The sequence below is a fragment of the Nycticebus coucang genome, chromosome 3, assembly GCF_027406575.1.
Source record: "Nycticebus coucang isolate mNycCou1 chromosome 3, mNycCou1.pri, whole genome shotgun sequence".
Lineage (NCBI taxonomy): Eukaryota > Metazoa > Chordata > Mammalia > Primates > Lorisidae > Nycticebus > Nycticebus coucang.
Window position 1 is genome coordinate 142,650,914 of NC_069782.1, and position 22,260 is coordinate 142,673,173.

Genomic DNA, 22,260 nt, shown 5'->3' on the forward strand with positions numbered 1-22,260 from the left:
CCTCATTTTAAAAGGTCAGAAGATGAGGCTACCACATTGTTCTGGGAGACAACAGCAAACGGAGCTTTGAGACGTGACCAGGAGCCTCCCCAAATGTCAGATCTGATCACCCCTCCCCCATCTGCCCACCGTTGCCTACAATGACACAAACACTGGATGCTTTGCTTTCCTCTTCATGGAAATTAGACATTTTTAAAGGTAGAAAAAGCCCCTCTGAGGAAATCTAAAATCTGGATCTAAATGAAGTTGATGGCATTTCTCTAATTTAGACATAAGCTGTGCTGTAACGCAAAATATCGCTCCAGAAATCAGCCTCTCGGCCTTTGTAGTTTCCTTTCATTTCCAGATTCACAGCGCTCCTCACAGCTGGCCTCAAAGAGGGTCCGTTTCTGATCTACTGTCTGCTGGTTAAGGCCCCTGTGCAAATTTGACTCTGTTTTCCAACTGGCGAAGGGACACATCACTCAGGCTTGGGAGCAGGTTTCAAAACCCCATGTCAGTAAGATTGCTTTTTATACCACGATCTTTCAGTCTACACCGGCAAAGCTTTTGCCTTGCACTCTGATAAAGAACAGAGAAAATTGGATAAATTTCTAAGTTGGAGAGAATAATCCTACAGGGCCTCTTCACAGCCGGGCCTTGCTCCTTTCATAAGCGAGATGAAGTGGGGAGCGCTCTTTCAACTTGCCTTTTGTTGAGCTGAACAGTACGATCCCAGGTTAAGTCAGAAAGCAAGATGCAGGTTCCCCAAAGATCTGACTGTGCCTCTGACTCTCTTATAAATGGATCATCTATTGATATCTCAGCTCCCAGCCCTGCTTTGACTATTCACGCAGACCCTAAAAACAACACATCTGCCCCAGACTTCATGATAAAAAGAGTAGAAAGAGGGAGAGGAGTCAAGAAGAATCTGCTACGCCAAAGGTGGTTTCGAAGAATTCTAAGATAATGAGAGACCTTCCCCAGTTGTCCAACTGAATCCGGCTTCCCCAAAAGGCAGCCTCGCTCTTTTCCCTCACATGTCCTAAGGGGTCCTGGAAGCCACCTTCAGGTGCCCATGTGAAGTTTCCGGGCACTCCTATTTTGTGCTGCTCCTGAGTTCTAACGAAGCAGGAAGGATGTAAACAATTGCACCCAGCAGGCGCCTGGAGGAAAGAATGTATTTCTCATATTAATAAGAAATGCTGTCATCACCACCTTGCACAGAGTGGGGTTGCTCTAGACCCACCATTTCATTCAGTCCTCATACCATCCTGCAAAGGAAAGGTTGTCCTCATCCACAGAACAAGGTCAGTATTCAAATGACCATTGAGACACTTAGAAGAGCCATCAGCTGCTGTACTGTGTGTCCAGCCACACCTGCTGTGCTTAAGAGAACAGATGCAGGAGCCAGAGCACCCAGGCTCAGGATCCTGACACCTGGGGAGTCAGGAGACCAGAGCTGGAGCCCCGCTGTGCCTCCTGCTGGCTGTATGGCCTTGAGCATATATCCCCACCAGCTTACAACCCTGGCCAAGCTACTTAGACTATTAGTGTCTTATGGCCACATCTGTAAAAATGAGAGCAATTTTAGTGCCCATGTGGGTATTAAATGAAGTTTTCTGCACAAACGATTTACACTATGCCTGGCCAGGGCAAGTGAACAGTAAAATTTAGCTGCTGCTATTGTTGTTACTATTATTTCTGAAGGGAAACTGAACCCTGGAGGGTTTAAGGATCTGTTTGAGGCCACATGGCTGTAAACTGTCCCCAGGACAGTTCCTGCACATGCCTTTGAGGACTCCCTGCAGCTCTGGTGTGAGACGTGGAGGGAGAATGGAATACAGACTTGAAAAGCACCTGAGAGGTTGACGAGTCAAGAAGACTCTGCTAAGCCAAAGGTGGTTTCAAAGAATTCTAAGATAATGAGAAAAGCACCGGCCCATAACAGACACATTCTTCCTGAGAATGCTGGGCGGCCCACCCTACAGGAGCTGAGGCCTGGGGTGAACAACCCTCAGGCCCTTTCTGGTTCACCTCAAAGCTCTCTTTCTGGCCTGGAGGGTAGTGGTTGAGGGCAAGAGAAGCAGCTGAAGGCTGGGGCTGCCCAGCTTACTGCCTACGTGTGTTTGGGGGTTTTCCTACATAATACATCCATGTGAAATTGGGTTTTTGATAATGACCGCAATACAGTTGAAGTCTCATAATCAGCTGGACATTTGGGGGTCTACTGTTCATAGTCTCCTGAAATCCAGACTCCTAGAATAACCAAGTCATTTCCCCCCAAAGTATACAGCCTAGTATGGTAATTTGAAATGTAAGCAATAATTTCTTAGCATTCATTCAAAAAGTTAATCCACCTTCTGCTTTTAAAGGGTCAAGATAAGATTGCCAACTAAAAGGACTCTCCTTTTTAGATTATACTCCCTCGACTTTTTTTAGTGTTAAAATCTTCCTTCTGTTTGGAAATAAAAGTGACATAAATGGTAGCTTGAAGGTGGTAGTTAGTTTTTTTTTCTATTTCCCCACTGAGTAAAATAAAATCGGATGTTATGTTGATCCCACCATTTCAAATGGCATTTTCCCATGAATCCCAAAAGTCTGAGATCACAGATGAAACTGCACCTCTTTGCTTTTCCTAGAAAATGAAGTGATCACTCAAGGACACATAAGCAGTAAGTGACAAGGCTGAGCTTCCTACACAGATCTCCTGGCTCCCAGCACGGCCTCCCTTATCCCTCCCAGGGGGCCTGCACATCCACGCAGGGGCCCGTCCTATCCCTGAAGGTTTCTCTTCTTCCCAGAAATAGACCATTGACAAGAGGGTCCCTGGTTGGGCAGCAGAGTCATGCTGTGAGCTGTCCTTGGGGCCTCAGAATCACCATCCAGCAAGTGGAAAGACTTTGTGGGTGGAACTTGAGCTGACACTTGAGTAACTATATCCCCAATGTGGGGGTCTGTGTGAACTCACTCCAATCCACCCTCCACTTGATGGGATAATCATGGCTAACAATTGAATGATCATTAAATTATTAAATAATAAAGTCATTGTTAGAATAATTAATAATGCATTATGTATTTATAATACGTATTGCCATATAGAATTAGACTAAAAGTAGTCACTGCTCTGAAGGCAACCAGAATGGGGAGATTGGTGTAAGGCTAATCCCTACTCTAGAGTTTCTGTGGATGAGGCCTCGTGGTAAGTGTTTGATACAGACCAGTTCCCAGCTGAGAACTGGATGCTCAGACAGGGGACTTTTGTCCTCCAGGGACAGTTGGCAATATCTGGAAGCACTTTTGTTTGTCACACTGAGGGGTGGTATGCACACCTTGGGGACAGAAATCAGGACTGCTGCTACATGTCCTACCACACACAGGACAGGCTCTACAATTATCTGTGATGTCAAGGGTGCAGAAGTGGAGGAACTCTGACGTAGACGGCAGGTTATGTTCTAAAATGACAGCACCTTCCTCAAGTTGCTGTGGGGCCTCGAGAGCCCCTGTGCGACACGGTGCCTGCTGCACGTGCACCACAAACCCATTGTCATTATCTGTCTCATGTCCCACCTCACCATTACCATGTCTGAGGCTTGGGGAGGGTGTGGACTAGTCCAAGTTCACCCAGCCAGTGGAAGAGCTGGGATTTGAATCTCAGCAGCCTGGCTCTAGAACTTCCCAGCAGGACACAGCAGGGACTGGGTCGTCACCTAGTGCCCTTGCTTGGGGCGCGACCTCTCCTTTGTGGGCTCAGGGTCTACACCTGCACGGTGAGGGGTGCGTCTCACCTGTTCCGTACCCTGTACCAGGCAGCAGGGTGCTAAGGGGCCGAGTTCTGGAGCCAGCCCTGCCTCCCCGCCTCCCATACAACCTCATTCCTAAAACAGGAATAACAGCTGTCCCCACCCCAGAGCGTGTAGCAGGATACAAGAAAAGGTGAAGTGCAGGTGAGGGAAAGCGACGGTGACATCCTTCTTGCCATAGCATCACCTTCACCCTTACTGTGCACAGCCAGGCCCTGTTCTCTCTCTGTCCCCTCCGCTGTGACCGCCCCTGCTACACTCACTCGCTTGCTTCAGTCTCGCCTCACACACGCCAAACGTGGCCCTGCTAAGGTCTTTGGCCTTGGATCTCGCTATTCTCCCTGCCTGGACTGCTCTACCTCCTTTCTCTTTTCCCTTAGGCTTTTGCTCCAATGTCAACTTTTCAGGGAGAGCTCCCCATGGGCCCTCTTTGAAGTGGCACAGGTGCACACACGCACACCCTTCCTTCCTCACTTCCCTGCTGACTCCATGGCAGCATCCCATCTGACATACTACACACAGTACAACTGCTGTAAGGTGAGCGCCCGAAGGACGGTAACAAACCCATCAGCACGTGCAAAGGATCAACGTAAGGAACCAGGCCTCCCGCACTGAGGTGTCCATGTGGTGCATGGCCGGTAAGGTCAACTTAAGGAGGTGTTCAATGTAGGGAGGTATTCAACTATGGAGGTTCCACCATATTTTACTTATTTATCATGGTTTTTCTCCCTCCTGGATAACGGAAGTTTCTTGATCCCAGGAATTTTTTGGCTTTTTTGTTGACTGCTGTATTCCCACGGCCTAGAATGGTACCTGGCACATAGTAGGTGCTCAGGAAATATTTGCTGAATAATTGGATGAACAATTCTAACCCAGATGACATGGATCATGCAAGTCATCATTTAGAGCTGAGAGGAGGTCTTAGAGGGGTCCAAAGGCTAAGGAAGAAGCAAAGATTTATATCCAGGTTTGGTGGGAGAAGGAAGGTTGGGGCTGTTTGCTTTCCACAAGGTCCCCTACCTCACTCTGCAGGGCATGGGCTTTCTTGGCCCAGGCCATCTTCAGGTCCTCTGGCAGCGCCGTGAAGTCATGGCACTGGGTCCTGTAGTCATAGTCACTAGCCAGGGCCTGGGCCTTCCTAGCATGGACCAGGTGCACCATGTCCAAGGGCAGGTGGCACTGAGCTTGGCTGCTGGCTGCCTCCCTCTTGTACTGATTCTCACTCTGCAGCTGGCCCATCCGCCGGCAGTGGTGGAGCCCGGGGTCGTCACTCACACTCTGGACCCCAATGAGCTTCCCTCGCTCCTTCACAAAGTCATGTCTGTAGAGTAACTGGAGGGGAAGATCAGCCAGTCAAATCCCATCTGTGCATTCTCATTGCAGATCCTAGAAAAGTCACTGTTCTTATACTAGGAGGTGGTGATTATAAGAAAAACCAGAGAGGGGTTGACCTGAGCCTGTGCCTTCTTCCCTGGGGGATGAACAATTAAAACACCGCTCCATTCTTCCTATCTAATTAAAATCAGATCCTCAGAACCAAAGCAAAGGCCTTACTCCCCTTACGTGTCCTATGGCCGAAAGGAATTTATTAGAAAGGGTAAAAGAGAAACGTGTGCTTTATCCGTTAGCACTTGGCAAAACATTAAACCCAAAAGACAGGATCCACTTATTTGAAGTCCACATTTCCTGTGATTTGTTTGTGGGAAAGAAAAAGTCACCTTCATGTCCCAAAGCTATGGACGTTATCAACAGAGTGGCTGAAATACAGCTGGCAAATCCTGACACCAAGGCGTGAAACTACAGAGAGCTGAGAGGGAGATGCGTCTGGGTCCATGGCGATTTCTATCCAGAGGCTTCGCTTTCTAATTCTGGGTGGAGTTAAAAAACAGGCGACTCACGCGTTACAGGGGAACTGTTGCCTAGATGTTGCAATTAGAAAGAAATCGTAATCTCCCTGCTGGAGACCTCTGCCTGACTTTAGCTTCTGATTAATGGAGTCTTTCTTTCCCAACCTCCGTCTAAGAATCTCATTCATAACTAATATATTCTGCAGGTGACATCCTGTCTCACATGGTTACAGATTTGCTTTAATTCAGGAAAATCAGCCACAGACATTGTTTTACATGAAGTTAACAGAAATTAGGTAAGATGGAAGGCTGTATCATTCCACTCACATCACTGGCTATGTCTCCAGAGGCCCGGGCAGCCTGGAAGGGGAGAGCCTCTATTGTCAGCCTGTAGCCTTGAGCGTGAAGATTATGCCAAGATTCCTTATATTTTGCCTAAAGTGGGAACACATGTAAATTTCCTTTTAAAAAATTACATGAATCAATGAGCAAAGGCTACCCCTTTCATTTGTAGTATAACATTCTAAGAATATTCTGAGACAATCCCATTAGCACACACCCTGTAGCGGGCTCTGAGTATACATATGTATTCACATTTGTGAGAAGGTATATTTAACACGTGCATCTAAAATACACACTTTAAAAAGGCTCTGTGAATGCCAGAGAGGTCATTGTTAGATTACTTCACAGTTGCAGATAGACACGACTTTTGCTTGGACTTCAGCAAAAAGAAAGGCTTACGTCACTCAGATTGGCTGCATTTGTTTTTGCTCGGATGAACTCGGGCAGACCCAGAGTCATTGTATACTGGTGTCTTGTATCCTCTCCAGCTGCTTTATAGAGACGCTAGTGGGGGAAAAAGAAATATATATATATACACACACACATACACATACGCACGCACACACTCACAAAGAGCCAAAAGAAATGTATACACATTTTAAGGAAGGAAAAAACTGTATTAAAAATTTGTAATACTCAACATATACCAATAACAAAAAATGAATATGAGGCAACATTGAACACCTTTTGTAATTGAAGGAGTCAAATGTTACTTAAGTATTATAAATTAGTACAGTTTTTTCCTTGCTTAAAACGTGTAGACTTTTTATGGCATCCTGTGTGTGTGTCAAAGGATGAGTTCTCACTCAGTAGGCATTTCTGCAGTGCTGGAAGCCCCTCACTTGCAAATGGAGAAACATGATAGTGAAAGGCCATTGGCTGTGTCATGGTTATATTTTTAGTCTTAGGGAAGATGTTCCTTTCTAGAAAGGCAGTCTTGCATGAGTCAAATTAAGTGATATAAAATGAATATGTAAGGAATTGCAATATGCTTTGCCGAATAATAGGCCAAGGAAAGAAAACTAAATTTAAGAAAACTACCGAAGTTCTTTATATTGTAGATATTTTCCTTGAGGACACAGCACAAAGCTAATATTAAGAACTTGGAAATTAAGGGGAAGCTCTGCTTGATGGAAGGGAGGCCCCAAACCTGGGTCTGCATCCTTTACTAAGCCCTGGGATCCCTTCCACTGGTAAACTCATGCTAATGCTGCCCGGATGGTCTCTTCTGGTACAAACACATCCATTCTTAGGATTAGAAATGAGAAATGAGTCTGTGTTGTTGAATTTTTCACAGCCAGAGGCCATCATAAAAAGCCATTACCCCATAGCACCCTGTTCACATAGTAGGCAGGAAAAGTTAAATAGGAATTTGAAATTGATACAGTCACTGTACAAGATCATAAATTCAATCCCCATGGTCTCTCGTAACCCAAGCTGCCATTCCTTACATTCTAGGGGACCAGGAGTGAATGCAAATCAATAGTATAAATAGCCAATAACAACTGTCTTCTAGGTTAGAGTCAAGAGGAAAAATCTAAAGACGATTCGAGATTTAATTCTCTGCCACACTCACCTGTTTCAAACCTGTAAGAGAGGCACTAGCACACAGAAGTCACAGGACTGGAATGATGACTAATTTTTATAGACTGAGACTCCCTCCCCTATACTTCCCCTCTGCTGGATAAATTGAAGTATGAACTGGGTAAATAATGAGAAAAGAAGGAGGCAGAGAATCGGGAAGCCTGACAAACCCTGTACTGTACACCTCTCCTTGGATGAGGCCTCCTTGTAATGATCCTCAGAATGGCTGTATAAAATTGGTTCGCCAAACTTTGCCTCGATAGAACACATGAATTATAGACCCGTACTCCTCAGACTTTAAGGTGAGCGAGACTCATCTGAGGATCTTGTTTAATGGCCATTTGGATTCAGTAGGTCTGAGGTTGGGCATTGCCACTGTGTCCCCAGGAGATACTAATACATAATAGAATAGCTGGGCTGTGGCTGCATTTGGGGAGTGAGATGACAACTAAACCAGATTTCCAACTGAGCCTCCTTTCCCTCTGGAAGATGTTTAGGCTCTGTATAATGATGTTCTTTTTTTCTCTTAAACCTCCATACAAACATTCCTCACCCTCCCTCCACATACATATCATAAACAATCTTGCAATTTTTTTCAAAAGACCATTCCAAAGCCATCAGATTTTACCTCATTTGTAATCTGGTTGCTGAATTTTGCATGAAGGAGGTGGGGCGTGTCTGTCACAGCTGTGTACTTGAATGAATGAGGATGCTGCCGATATTTACTCTGTGCACACAAGAAGGGGAGAAGGTGACCCAGGAAGGTGTAAAGCCAGAAAAAGAATCAGTTCTTTTGGTATAGTCTATAAAGCCTCATTTGGCAAAGGCTGCTAGCCGGCCATTCCAGAACCTAGTTTGTGCCCTGCTCTTGTGAGCCCAGCACTCAGAGGGATGAGGAGGCAGAGAGCGGGACAGAATGGAATGAATCGTGCACTTGTCCATGGGGAGATCTAATCCTTTGGCATGAACATAAATGTGACCATTTAAATTTGTGATTTGCTCCCAGTCTTTGCTCACTGGAGGTCCAATGCTCCTCCGCCTCACTGGTGCACCACAAACAACGGCGCAGCTTAAAAAAACATATATGCCTGAACCCACCCTGGGAGACTGGGATTCAGTGAACAGGCAGTGGGGCTCCGTCTTCTGTATTTTTTTTAATCTCTGAAGGGGCTCTGATGTACCATGAGGTTAAGCCACTTGCTTTAGAGATCTCGTTGGAAAAGCAAAGCACAAAGTTCAATCTCGACTCCCATTGTAAGCAAACCATAAGACTGTCTGAGCTCCCACTCCAGCTGCTGCACACCTTTTGCTCCTGATGCTTTGCATTATGCCCTCCTGTCCTTGTATCTGCCATGAGCAAAAGTCCCACCACCCTCTCAGGGGTCAGCAAGGCTCCCCAGGAGTTCATAAGGCTTAGAATTCTAAGACTTCTTTATTTCCATCAAGAAATTATCACCAAGCTTACTTTAACCACTGCATACACAGCTGCCAGGAAAGCCCAGTGCTTGGGTCAGCACTAATCCTCACAAAAACTGAACAAGGGTGGCACGACTATACCCATTTGACTAATTAAGAAGCTGAGGCTCAGAGAGGGCAGGTCACTGGCTTGAGATCACACAGCAAATGAGGACAGGCCTGGAATTTCAATCTCTGTCTGCTGGTTGCCCAAGCCTGCCTTGTTTGCATTGTACCACCGGGCCATTCTTCAAAGGGATGCAGGAAAAGTACAACTTATGGGCCAGGCAACAATTCTTATGTGCTAATAGAAGAATGAACTCAATAGCCTCAAAGCTGCCTTAAACAGTATCCTGTCTGAATGGGGAATCCAGCAGGAAAAAGAGGCCCACTGGTTAGGCAGCAAGTTACCGCTGCTAACAGTTTAACGGCCTGCCAGCTCTAGCAGGAAGGGCAAACCAATTGTTGGGTGACAACCTCTGCTAGGGACACGTCCTGGACACCTATCACCCAGTTACCTCACTGATGAGTTCCGATGCTTTCTTCCTCCCTTCAATCTCTAACGTGCCCGGAATGACACAGGCAACTCCTCGCATGAAGTTCAGGTCTGATCGGTACAAATTCTACAAGGAACAACGACATGAATCAGAAAAGCCAAACTCTCAAAACAGGGGAGCAAAGACAAACCAGAGGTCTTATGACACGGCATCTGATAAGATCATAATTGGAACCTGTCCCCCCAGAGAGATTATACTCAGCCCTGGTTCAAGTGCTTCTTAGTAAACACTCACGAGGGGGAAAGCAACGTAGGTGTAAGGAAAATAATTCTGCTGTCACTTATCTCCGAGGAGCTCTTACAAGGATGCTAGACAGATTTTTATTTTAATGTGGTCTATCAGAAAATAAACGCTGGAGTAGATGATGGTTAGAAAGTCCGTTGTTGTGGGGCAAATGAGGAAACAGTGTAAAGGGTCTTCTAAAACAAAATAAAGCAGCAATGGGTGGCACCAATTAGTCATGAGTTAAGAAAAAACTAATAAACGAGTCCAAAGTAGTCAGGCAGAGGCCCGTCTGCATCTATGTGGGTGGGGTGAGCACGTACCCGCATGCTGTGGGCTGTCAGCTAAAGGAGTTCCCAAATTCACTCCCCTTGCAGCCATGCGGCGCCCCCTGGGCATCTTGCTTTCCTGTAGCTATCACAACCAGAGACAGGGCAAGCGAGGGCTCTGCTCAAGTGACAAACAGGCCCCCAAGATAAGCCTGGCAGCTCCCTGGTTCCTATAGCTGCTCTCAGGTTCCTGACAGTATGTGTCATTCAGTAAACGCTGTACACAGACGTAAAACCCCAACAGATGACAGATACCCAGATCTGAGTGCCGCTCCACTCGCAGGCTCAGCCAAACTGTGGGAGAGGTTCTGAGCAGTGTTTTATTTTGCTGCCCATGCCCGGTTCCCGGCAAATCTCATAGCATAGAAACCCAGCACGCTGGGAAAGGAGGTGAGTACCAAGCAGGAAGCTGCTGCCTGCTGGAAAAAGCATCCTGGGAATGAGGAAATCTGCAATGCTTCCTGGCCTCCTGAGCCGGCCGGCTTCAGAAAACAGACAAGAAGGCACAACAGAGGAGCGTGGAGACTCCTGATTTCCCACCTAGCCTCTCAACACTCTCCTGTTCCCGAAATGGGTAACAGATCTCTTCCCAAAACTCTCCTAACAGACCTCAGCCCTCCCCAGAAGACGGGTGCAGGACAGGAATGTATGACGCCCCAGAGGATCCTCCATCCCCCTGGAGGCCAGAGGGACCTTGAACGTGCAGAACCATGAACCTTCAGGGCATCTTGGGCATCTTTGTCATTTGAACCTTAAATTCAAGTCCCTGCACTCCCATTCTCACGTCTAGTTGTGTGACTTTGGGAAAACTATTTAACTTCTTGGGGCCTCACTGTAATTTTCTCTCCAAAACAGGGATAAAGAATGTCAATATAAATACTCAACAAATGGTGGTTACTGATAGATTCGTGTCATTGTGCCAAAGGGCTATGCAGGAACTCTCAGGCTATATTTCAAAAGAAGCCCCAGGTGCAGGATTCCTCATTCCCAGGAGCTCCACTGAGCCAGCAGGAGCTTGCAGGTCACTGCCTGGTGGTCACACCTGAGAGGAGAAGGGCCCGAGAGGGGCCAAGTCTCCTCACCTCACTCTGCAATTTATGAGCCTTCTTGGCACAGCTCAGCCTCAGGTCTTCTGCCAGGGAGGTGTACTGGGGCAGTGGGTGTTTGTAGTCCTGGTCGCTGGCCAGGGTCTGAGCCTTCTTGGCATGCACGAGGGTGACCATGTCCAACGGCAGATGGAACTGTGCCTTCGTGTGTTCAAAGCCTTTCTTGTAATTCACCTGGAGGGGCAGACAGATCAACAGCGGCTGTTTCAAAGCCACTATTTGCTACAGGACCACTAGGGAGAGCCACTGAAATGCAATTGTCCCAGGTAGGCCTAGGGGGCTATTCTTGGCAGGGCTGGGCCCTTTTCTTGCAGGACTGGCCTAACACTACATAAGCAGGGCTCGTCTCCAGACCCTGACACTCACCAACCCCAGCTCCCAGAGGTCATTGATGTGCACCAAGACAGTCCACGGTTCCCCCATTTGGGGAAAACACGGAGGTTCAAGGAACAAATAGGATGTCAGTGATTCCCTGCTCCAGTTTAGACCTTCCCATTTCTCAGAGGTGGGATGATTCAGGGAACTTGCTCCCTGCCTCAATGTTTTTCCCTATCACCCACTCAAGTTCAGGCACCAAGGATTCTCCCCTCACACTAGCCTAGAATTTCCTTCTTCAAAGCAACACACATCCTGAGAGAGGATTGGGGAGACCCATTTCAGACCGCTGGCTTTGCTGCAAGCCTAGAGGAGCCATGTTTCAAGGTCTGGAAACTCACCTGGAGCTGTCTTGGGAATCAGATGCACCATCCCACCTCCTCCTCCACCCTTCTGTCGCCTCCTCACTGCTCTGGTCACCCTTCCCTCACCTCCCTCTTCTACCCTGCCCTCACTCCTAGCATCAGGCCAAGGACAATTCATATCCATCACCACATTTTTAGGTCAGCAACCCAGGACAGAAAGTAGGGAGAAAGTTAGAAATGGGGAAGCTGAGGCAGAAGCCATGTCAAGTTGTGGAAAGAGCGTGAGAGGTACAGCTGGCTCCGTGGCCTGGCTCTGCCCCTGTCTAGCTGACCTTAGGCAAGGGACTCAACTACTCAGCGTCTGAATTTCCTCACCAGAAAATGAGGATGAATAACAAGACTGAGTTGTTCCTCGAGGTAGTTTGGCAGTTAAATGAGACATTGCACATAGTGTTTAGTCCCCTGTAAGATGTCAGACACAGATTTCATCACTGATATTAGCCAACTCCTGTATGTGCACAGAGGCAGAGTTTACAGTCATGAGAGGTCAAGATCAACATCAAGAGGCTCTTTTTAAATCTGATGGCCACAGAGGCCAGGCCAGTAGCATGAGGAAGTAAAGCAAGAAGTGGGGCGAGGGTGTCTGGATGCAGGTCTGGCTTCTGGCCAGAAGGCTAAAACTTTTATGTCAAATCTTCCTGTTGTTAAGGTTTGCAATTAATTCACTCCACAAATCAAACCAAACACCTCTGGAGGCCAAATCCAGCCCACAGACCCCCCACTTATGACCACTTGTCAAAATCATGGACTGCCCAGCTCAGAAAGGGTCAACCAGCCCAACACCTCATTTTTATAGACGAGGACACTGAAGCCCAGAGGGGGAACAAGTGATTTAACACCACCACACAGCAAGTTAGAGACCGGACCAATGCCCACGTGCGAAAGGACAAACGACATTCATGTGCCGTGCCATGGCATCCTCAGGTAGGAGGCCCGCTGTGGCTGTCGCATCTTCCCCACTCACATCACTCTGCAGCGAGGTCGCGTGCACTGAATGTGCAAGGCTGATATCATCCTCCAAGCTCCGGGAGCCAAGCATCTGTCCTTTCATTTTCTCAAATGCCTCTTTGTATTTGTACTAAAGGGAAAGAGCGGGAGAGAGTAACAGCTCAGGGACAAGGGACACAGAATGGAAGAGGTGGGTATTGGGTGAAAATGTTTTGTTCTTTTGACAGTAACTGGGTGAGTTAAAAGAAAGCGCGCAGGAGTCGTCAAAAGGTCTATTCTTTCATATGCAAGACTCCCAATGACTAAAGGGCTCGGATTTGAAATGGCAGCATGTGTTAGCACGTGGGCGGCCGGCGCTAGTGGAAGGTGGGGGCATTGCTAACAGTCTCTTCACGTGGACTCGCTTTGGGAACGCTCATGGTGGAGGGTGCATTTCATCTGCCCAGGGTCTATGTTTATGGGCCAGCGTTTGGCTTCGTACCCCAGGCTAGGTAATTTTTTGTTGCAAGAGCTGTTCTTTCTCACTGGTCATTATCTGACTGCTCTACCACAGTCAGTTTGGAGAGCAGAGGATATTATCCACAGGCAAAAAGACAGGGGTTGGGGACAAGAGGAGGTAAAACTGGTTTAGCATGAAGAACTGTCACAATAATGGAGGTGGATTCTCACATCACTTATGACGTCACCCGAAGCCTTCGCTGCTTGGAATGGAATGGCGTCCAACCTCAGCTTGTACCCGCTGTCACGAAGTTTGCTCCAGGATTCCTTATAACGTGTCTGTTAGAAAGATGTGCACCGGTAAAGACCTTCACGTGACCTGGTGTGTTCTTAAACTCTGATTTACCAAAATGGGAATCTGGGTGTTGGTAGGTCCCCCGCTCTAGTTGGGGTTAGAGATGATTGTAGCTTAACAAAACCCACCAGAGTCGGAACCTGCCTTACGCCCATCCTCGGAGGTGGGCAGTGGAGTGGGGTAGAAGGCTAGAGGGGAGATGTTAAAAGTAAAGGCTTTGGATTCAGGCACCCCGATGTTTCTGAGCAGCAAGCAGATTGGAGGAAGGAGGCGTGAGGTTGCGTTTGCATGGTGCCTTATGTATGATAAAACAAAGTCAAACGTCTCTATCAAAGAACGGGAATGGTGGGGGTGCTGATAGAGATTATGCAGGGGAGGAGGTGAGCCCCCCAAGTCTCTCAGTTATAGTCCAGTGTTCCAGATTTTTAACTCCTCAATTCCAACGCTCTTTTGTACCTGGCAGGCAGTTTTCCCAGTGTCATTCTTTCAAATAAGTTGTACTCTTCTGCAAGACCAGCTACACCATTGGCAGGGCCCCGTACAAATGAAAATGGGGGACCCTTGTTCAAAAATGTCACCTAGGTCAAGGTGGTGGTGGCAGCAGAGCAGCAACCGAGTGCAGGGCCCTTCTGAGCATGGGGCAGCATGTGCACTCCCGTGAAAACCAGCATCCCTCAGTCCGCCTCACCTCGCTGATATTCATGGCGTTCAGCTTGGCCAGCAGGACTTCAGGGAGGTCAGTGGTCTGAGTGTAATGATGCTTGATGTTTTCCCCCTGCTCCTTATACAGCCTCTGTGGATGGAGAGAAGTTCTGCATTAAACCCAGAGCTCCTGCCCCGCACCATGCAGCCACCAGCCAAGTTACAACCCAGGAGATCAAGGAGCAGCAGCTGCCGCAGATGGCTCAGGACACAATGGCAGCCAAGGGTGCCTCCACCCAAATTTCACATCCAGCAAGGTGAAATCTACATCATTCCCTCCTGAGTTCTACTTCCTAGCTCAGAACATGACAAGCTAAAAGTGTCCCATGTACAGTATGCTGTAGAGATGGGTGCCAAAGGCAGAAACAAGGTCTAGTTAACATCTAGTAATTTGGTTATTAGCTATAAGCCAGGAGAGGGCCCCCGATGCAGAAGGCATGAGAGAAAACAGCTCTTCTTCCAGTGACATTTTCACCTTTCCCCCCTCAGTCATCACCCCACTCCCCCATCTCCAGGACATCTGCCCTAAGAAATGTCCCCTGGGTGAGTGTGGGGCTCTGTTCACCCAGACCCCTGATTTAGGCTTGTGATATCCTAGTAGTTAGCAATGACCCATGCAGTTGGCATCAGCCACCAGAGAGAGTTTCTGAATCAGGCTTTTCCAACCACGTCTTTTCAGAGGTTTCTACGTATCACAGCAGTGCCCCCTAGAGTTGGTTAGGGGAGGAAGAAACACGCATTGTTTCCCTTCACACAAAAGTTCTTCCTCGACCATCTGTGTCTCAGAATTCAGTTTGATTCTGATGGGCTAATTATCAAGAAATTATAAATTTCTAAATCCATAGCTTGTAAATCATTCCATCACATATTCTGACAGGCACTCAGGCCATTTTGGAATGCCTATCAAATAAACCACAACCAAAAATTTACCCAATTGGGAAACAGGGAAGAGAATTTTGAAATGCATCCCCTTACACACACAAAGCAAGTTGTGTGTGTGTGTGGCAAATTTTTCTCATGGCAAGTTGAATTGTTTGAAGATATTTAAAAGCCATATCTATCCTATGCAAGGACTCATGGGCTTCTCCCAGTAGAATCAGCCAAACAGGGTTCATGCATATCTTAAAGTGAATTTTTACGAGACTCTTCTTGTTTATTTTTGTCTCCAGCAACCCCCCACCCCCACCCCCGTGCTGGAAGGACAAACCAAGGTCAATCCTTGGTTTTGCATCATAAAGGAAACAGCTTGAAAGTTTGTCTAACGTACATAAATCATTTTCAAAGTCTCTGGGAAATTCAGGTAGCAACAATTCTTGCCCTTCGGTCCTAAAGAGCCCTTAGCATGGCTTCAGTGTTCCAATTACCAAGATTTTCTTGGCCTGGTTCTGAAAACAACACTTTCGAACAAAAGGAGGCGGGGAAGTCTCCCAGACGTGCAAATAGCAAGGAATGTGAGTGAGCAGCGTCATGGGGCCGTGGGGTGGTGGAGCCCCACTTGGCATCCTAAGTGCAGAAACACCCCATTTACATCCTAATGAGGAAGCACCCCTGCCAAGGGGAGCCTTAGCAAAGGACAAGGAGCTCCTTCATCCTTAGGACAACACAAGGAGCCAGCCCAAGAACCCCTCCGCTTCAATCGCAGTGTTGAAAGAAGAGCCCACTCTTAGAGTCATAATGTCTATACATTATCACTTACATCCACTGCTTGGGTATAACTAATTCTGGCCTGGACCATCTCCGGAGTGTCTTTAACACTGGTAAACTTCAAAGCATCTGGATGCTGACGGTACTTCTTCTGTTGAGCAGAAAAAGATCAAAGCTGTGAATTTTGTGCTGCTCTTTCATGCCATTTGAAAGAGAAAATCATAGGTTGCTTGAGATTAGAGTGAATTTGTGAACATAATTATTATTCTGCTTCCTCCATTTTTATATCCTAGGTGCCTTCAGGTTAATATTTGTTTCAATTTAAGAATAACCTCATGTCAATTAACATTAAAGTCTTTCTACCTGGTGCAAAGAAAACATCTCAAAATTAGGTTACACCAGTACAATACTGTAGGACACTTAGGGAAGGATTTTTTTTTTTTAATAGCCTTCACATACTTTGTCACAGTTGTTTACATATCTTAGTTTGGGTTTTCTAAGCAAGAAAGAGCATTCACAATTACATTTACCCATTTAAGCTTTCTATTTTCCTCCCGCAAAAAAACCTGGCAGATACTATCACAGCCAAAATACTTGCTTTTAACAGTCAGTGAGTGTACCCTATCCATTCACTTTAGAACCTGGTTCAGTTAATATACATAATAATTCCTTAAAATATTACAAGAAGAAGAAAACGAGAGCTATTCTTGAAAGGAGTCATATAGTTTGAAAGATACGGAAACAAAAAGAAATCATAAAAAACTTAAATACTGGCAAAGACCTAGGTACCCCAAGTTTTGAACCATTCTGAAAATCATGCTTAATTTCTTCTTCTTTTTTTTTTAAATCAAAGTAAAAAAGAGACTGAAAAAGTGCCAAGAGACTGAAACAACTGTTATTTTAATGGGACCATGGACTTTGTTTTCCCAAATCAAATAATTATTTTATAAACACCTCCTAATTTACCTAGTTGGACCTTTGTATACCTTAAGAAAACAGAGCACTATCCCTCCAAATCTGGCTGGTCACCTGTTTTTGTAAATAAAGTTTTATTGGATCCCAGCCATGCTCATTCATTTACATGTCATCTACAGCCATTTTCCAGCTAGTTGCAATAGAAACCATATGCTCAATAAAGCCAAAATATTGACTTTCTGGTCCTTTACAGAAAAGTTTTGCTGACTCCTGCTTTAGACCATAAAAGGGTTTGTGCATTATGACTATTACGAAAGTGCCTGGCATTCTGAGTGGAAGTGGAGAGGGCAGCCCAACTTAACACTAACCTGGAAATGCTCCAGCCTGAAATGAGAAGGTTGGGGAAGTTGCAGAAAGATGTCTTGCCTTACTTACTGAAGTCTGAGGACTGGCATGAGGCCGGACCATCGAGGAAGATAAACAAATTTGTTGAGAAAGTTTGAAAAATGAGGTGGCAAAAATTAGGAATGCGGTGAGCTAAATGGTTCCCAAAGGATCTCTTGGCTGCTAGTCATAGACACATGAGGAAAATCACCTTGAAGTCAAAATCACACTCGTAGGACCTTTACTCTTCCTCTCATTTTATGAGTGGACCCCACAGTGAGAGTTTGGGTTCATGAACCCTCAGACCTAGATGTTTTATTCCTGTTAAGTTTTTCCTGCTCATCCTCTCAAGACGGCCTCTCCTGACTACGCCGAATTAGCTAGGGCAGGACTACCCCCTCTGAGTTCCCAGGGGCTTCTGAGCCGTAAGTGTTCACCGAGGTCCTTAAAAATTAGGCCAATCCAAGTGAGGCCGCCTTTGAAATCAACTCTGTAATGGTGTAACTAGAATGTGCTCCCATGGGAAAACATCAATTCTGGACAGCTGTGTTTTAAAAACCAGCACTGATACCTTTCTGTCTTAACTATTCATTCAGTAAGAGAGTCTCCTCAAAAAAAAAAAAAAAAAAGTCCCAGTAGGCTTGTTGCCAAAGCTAAAGTCCCCCGGGGCTATGGCCATTATGGTCCCCTCCCTACTCAGATAAGTCCAGCAAGACCAGGCTGCCTGGAAGGCTGTGAAACGAATGCTCGCTGGCCTTCTGAGCAAGTCCCTCCCACACAGATACGAAGAGATGTGATCTGAGTTGTTTGACGGGTCCAGCTCTCCACCAGGGACAATTCTGCCCCCTAGGGACGTTTGGCAATGTCTGGATGGCTACAGACGTTTTTCATTTGTCACAACTGGACCGAGGGTACTAGCATCTAGTGGGCAGTGGCCAGGGAGGGGCTGGACATCCTACAGGGCACAGGACAGCCCCGGACAACTAAGGACAATCAGAAGGTCACGGTGCCAAGCCTGTGTTGGATGTGGTCTTTCAAATTGCTGCACTATGATACTGTCCTAAAAAGTAGGGAAACAGTTCTTCTGACAAGCAGGAATGTCTGAAGGTCCAGCCAGGGTAGGACCTGCTGTAAGTAGGCAGGGGTGAGTAAGTAGAAGGGAGACCCCTCCCCGAGAAAGACCCATGTCACGTGTTGGATGCCACGTGAATATCCAAACCCTGTTTACAGGGTGGCAGAGACAGGAAGAACATGTGCCTGCAGTTACCAAAGGGCTTTCTGGGTGTAATAAATGTGATCTTTTCATCATCTCTCCTGTGTTGCTTCATTAAAAAGGTAAGTTGGTGGGAAGCAATTGAGCTCCGTTTGATTATCGCTATTATTCATAATATCATTTGTCACCCACTTTGTTTTTGCCCGGGCTTTAGGAGCCCCTACTGGTGTGTGTTTGGTATGTGGTTTCCCTCTAATTACCAGCCCTAGTCTGGGTTTTGAGGCCTTTCATGTGGCTTTGCCTTTCCTTTTGCCTTTTGAGTGGAAATTATTTTAATTTTATACAGAAACACCGCACGCCTAATGCAGCCAGGCCTGTTACAGGCTGTCAGGAAATCTCACCTCGCTAATGAGTTCTCCTGCCTTCTTCGCCTGCTCCACATTTAATGACCCGGTGGCGACCCAGCCCGTGCCTTTCATCCACTTCACATCTGCCCTGTATTGGTTCTGACAAAGGAGAAAGGGGGGAAAAAAAGGCAGGCCATTGTTGGTGCACAGACATTTAAAGGGCTATTAACAGCTCCCAGCGCAGCCTTGGTGCCAGCTGGGTCAAATTAGCTGCCACTGTTGTCTTATCCATATCTGCACAGTCCCAGGTAGGGCTCCAAAATGCAAATTAATTTCCCCTTTAATTGGAGCCGTCCCTTGGGATGGTGGCATCAGGCCCCACCCAACCCCACTGGGGGTGGCTCGGGAGGGGCCAAAGCCACCTTGCCCCTCATTATGGACTCGCATCTACCCCGGAGAGAAGCTCGTTCTCATTGTCGGCATTACCAGTTTTCTTGTTTAAAATGACACGCAGGGGAGAAGAAAATGAGAATTCACAACAGAACCCAGGTGGGAACTATTTAAGGAAATTTCATAAGACATCCCAGGCCTCCCATAGCGCTGATTCCATCCTCCGCACCTCGGTGGGGGGCAGCAGGCATTTCTTCTCATTTCTTTACTTGCCATTGAATGAGTAGTTTTAATGGGAAGCCATTTAAATGGACACTTCTCTAAAATTAGTACATCATCTATTTATCATGAAACAGCTCGGGAAGGGTGTGTCTACACAGACCCCCCCCAACACACGCACCGTGGCTACAGTCTGGCTACAGCAGAGCTGCCTTTTCAGTTAACCCATATTCTTGGGCAAGTGTCAACTGAAGACGGAACAAAAACAGAAGCAGGTGGGGAATGTAAGTAGAAAGGGGGAGGGATTACTGGAGATCAGTGAGCTGCTCAGTCCAGAGATGGAGACTAGGAAAGTCGGAATGAATTATCAGGGACGCTCTTCTGCAGCCACACCTAAGAATGTCACAAATACCTTTCCTCTCTGGAAATAAAAAGAAACCTGGAAAATATATATAGATCAGAATGGCAAGAAGAAAAGCATACCTTCTTTTCTTATATTCTATGATTTTCTGTTAGTTAGTGCAAAATCTCAAATGGCCATAGTTCGGATAAAAGTTAAACTAATAGGAAGCTAAAGTGTTTCCCCATGGGATCCAGAAACAGGTAGCTCATAAACTTAAGCTGTTGTCTTAAAGGGTTTGGGGAGACACCTGCAATGGCATTAGCACACACACGATACACACACACGCACACATGCACATACATAACACAGAAAGCTTACATCACTCTGTAAGCCGTAAGCCTTCTTGGCCCATTCCACCTTCATGTCTGTGGGCAAAGCTGTAAAGTGATGTGAGGCTGTCTTGTAGCCTATGTCAGTAGCTAAATGCTGAGCCTTGCGGGCATGCACAAGGTGGACCATGTCCAGGGAGACGTGGCACTGAGATTTGGTGTCCTCAAACCCCTTCTTATACTCCAGTTCACTCTGCAGCTTGGACATTTGTAGAGAGTGGCTCATTTGCGAATCGCCCTGTGCACCCTGTGCCCCGATGAGCTTCCCTCTGGACCTCTCATAATTTTCCTTGTACTTCACCTGAAGAAGAGGAAGACAACGGGGATACATTACCATTTGCTACAGGAATTGTTAGTCTTCAAACCACAGGCCTGAGAGTTAAAACAAACCATTTACAGAATCCAATTAGAATTAGTCATTAAAAAGTTTGGCTCCTTTGAACAACTGATACATTTCCTTTCATCAAACAGTGAAATAAAATACTACTAACCATTATTTCCCTTTTCACCTTGGCTGCTGGAAAGCTCAGACCTAAACCAAATACTCTAATATGGTAACAGTTTTCTGCCAATTTTCTAGTGAAATTCCATCTTTTCCCTAATATTTAAGATCACTCTGGATTTGTTTTTAAGTGGCCTGGTTGTTTTCCTGGAAAGCCACCTTAGTATCTTTCATTGATAACTGTGAGAACATAGTAAATAAAAAGTAGCTATGAAATGAAAAAGATACAGAAAAGCCAAAAGACAGATGCTATTTAAGATAAGGGATCTCAAGTTAAAGAACAATTGGGGTACACATAAATATTTAAGAGCATGGGGAGCAAAAAGTAACCAACAAAACAAACCACTAGCCCAAGGTAATGAGGATGAGAAGAAAAATAAAATATGAAAAAGCTTTGAAAACTGTAACATGGTAACAGTGTGTGGCATTATTTTCAACACTATCATTACTATGGCCCATAGGAAACTCATCTCTGCCAACAGCAGCAGTATCAGTATCAATATCTGTCACCATTGACTGAACACTTACTATTAGCCAAACATACAAAATAAACCTGTTCAACTCAAAATGCATCCCCAGAGCAGCACTGGTTTGTAAAATGTTACCAGCTGACGAGATAAGAAGCTTATGTCAGAATGTAAATCAACCTCATCACCAAGCCACTGCCTGGTTCAGCTGATTTTGGGGTGGCACCTGTGGCTCAGTGAGTAGGGCACTGGCCCCATATACTGAGGGTGGTGGGTTCGAACCCGGCCCTGGCCAAACTGCAACAACAACAACAAAAATAGCCGGGCATTGTGGCGGGCGCCTGTAGTCCCCGCTACTCGGGAGGCTGAGGCAAGAGAATCGCCTAGGCCCAGGAGCTGGAGGTTGCTGTGAGCTGTGACGCTACAGCACTCTACTGAGGGTGACAAAGTGAGACTCTATCTCAAAAAAAAAAAAGCAGTGTGACCTGGTATCTTGTACCCTCAATGAATCCCCAACAATTAAAAAGATAAATAATAAAAGACAAAAGCTCTCTGGCAACCTCAAAAAAACAAAACAAAAAAAAACCAAAACCCTCCCAAAACAAACCAAAAAAAAAAAAAAAAGCTGTTTGACTTATGTTATGACCCCAGCTCCTTATCCCACATCAGACACACAACAGATTGCATGAGATTATAACACACTTAAATATACATCGATTCATTTCCTTATAAATCTTTTGCAATTATCCATTTACTAGTAAGTTAACTGAGATTTGAAAGGTTAAAGCACCTGCCTACAGTAACAATGCTTGTAGATAACGTGATTTTATCCAAGGTCTACCTAACGCTAGAGCCGGCACTCTTGACTGTTATAACAGGCCACAACAGCTTAGAAAGTCCTGCGATATCTCTAGCATCCGTTTATCTATAAAGTGAAGAATTTGGATTATTCCTCTTCCATCACTACTAGTAACAACAACAGTAACCAAGTCCAAAATTCACTGCGTGCTGTGCAGTTCAGCAGGCACTGACAAGGCCAC

General features: G+C 46.1%; 2 protein-coding genes across 3 annotated transcripts in view; one reads left to right on the top strand and one right to left on the bottom strand.

Annotated features, from left to right (window-relative positions):
* Window positions 1–2,966, top strand: part of HABP2 (hyaluronan binding protein 2) — a 47,348-nt gene extending 44,382 nt beyond the window's left edge. Inside the window, exon 13 of the mRNA XM_053583767.1 lies at window positions 15–2,966. Within this exon, the coding sequence (XP_053439742.1) occupies window positions 15–26 (12 nt within the window). The 3' untranslated portion in view covers window positions 27–2,966. The remainder of the gene's footprint in view (window positions 1–14) is intronic.
* The window catches only part of NRAP (nebulin related anchoring protein), a 67,789-nt gene that overhangs the window by 10,503 nt on the left and 35,026 nt on the right, over window positions 1–22,260 (bottom strand). For both annotated transcript variants that reach the window (XM_053583764.1, XM_053583765.1), the window contains 12 exons: window positions 20,241–20,552; window positions 18,965–19,069; window positions 16,104–16,202; window positions 14,394–14,498; window positions 13,582–13,689; window positions 12,929–13,042; window positions 11,201–11,398; window positions 9,529–9,633; window positions 8,184–8,282; window positions 6,371–6,475; window positions 5,957–6,064; window positions 4,803–5,114 (listed from right to left, as the gene is read on the bottom strand). In XM_053583764.1, coding sequence (XP_053439739.1) covers window positions 4,803–5,114; window positions 5,957–6,064; window positions 6,371–6,475; window positions 8,184–8,282; window positions 9,529–9,633; window positions 11,201–11,398; window positions 12,929–13,042; window positions 13,582–13,689; window positions 14,394–14,498; window positions 16,104–16,202; window positions 18,965–19,069; window positions 20,241–20,552 — 1,770 coding nt within the window. The remainder of the gene's footprint in view (window positions 1–4,802; window positions 5,115–5,956; window positions 6,065–6,370; window positions 6,476–8,183; window positions 8,283–9,528; window positions 9,634–11,200; window positions 11,399–12,928; window positions 13,043–13,581; window positions 13,690–14,393; window positions 14,499–16,103; window positions 16,203–18,964; window positions 19,070–20,240; window positions 20,553–22,260) is intronic.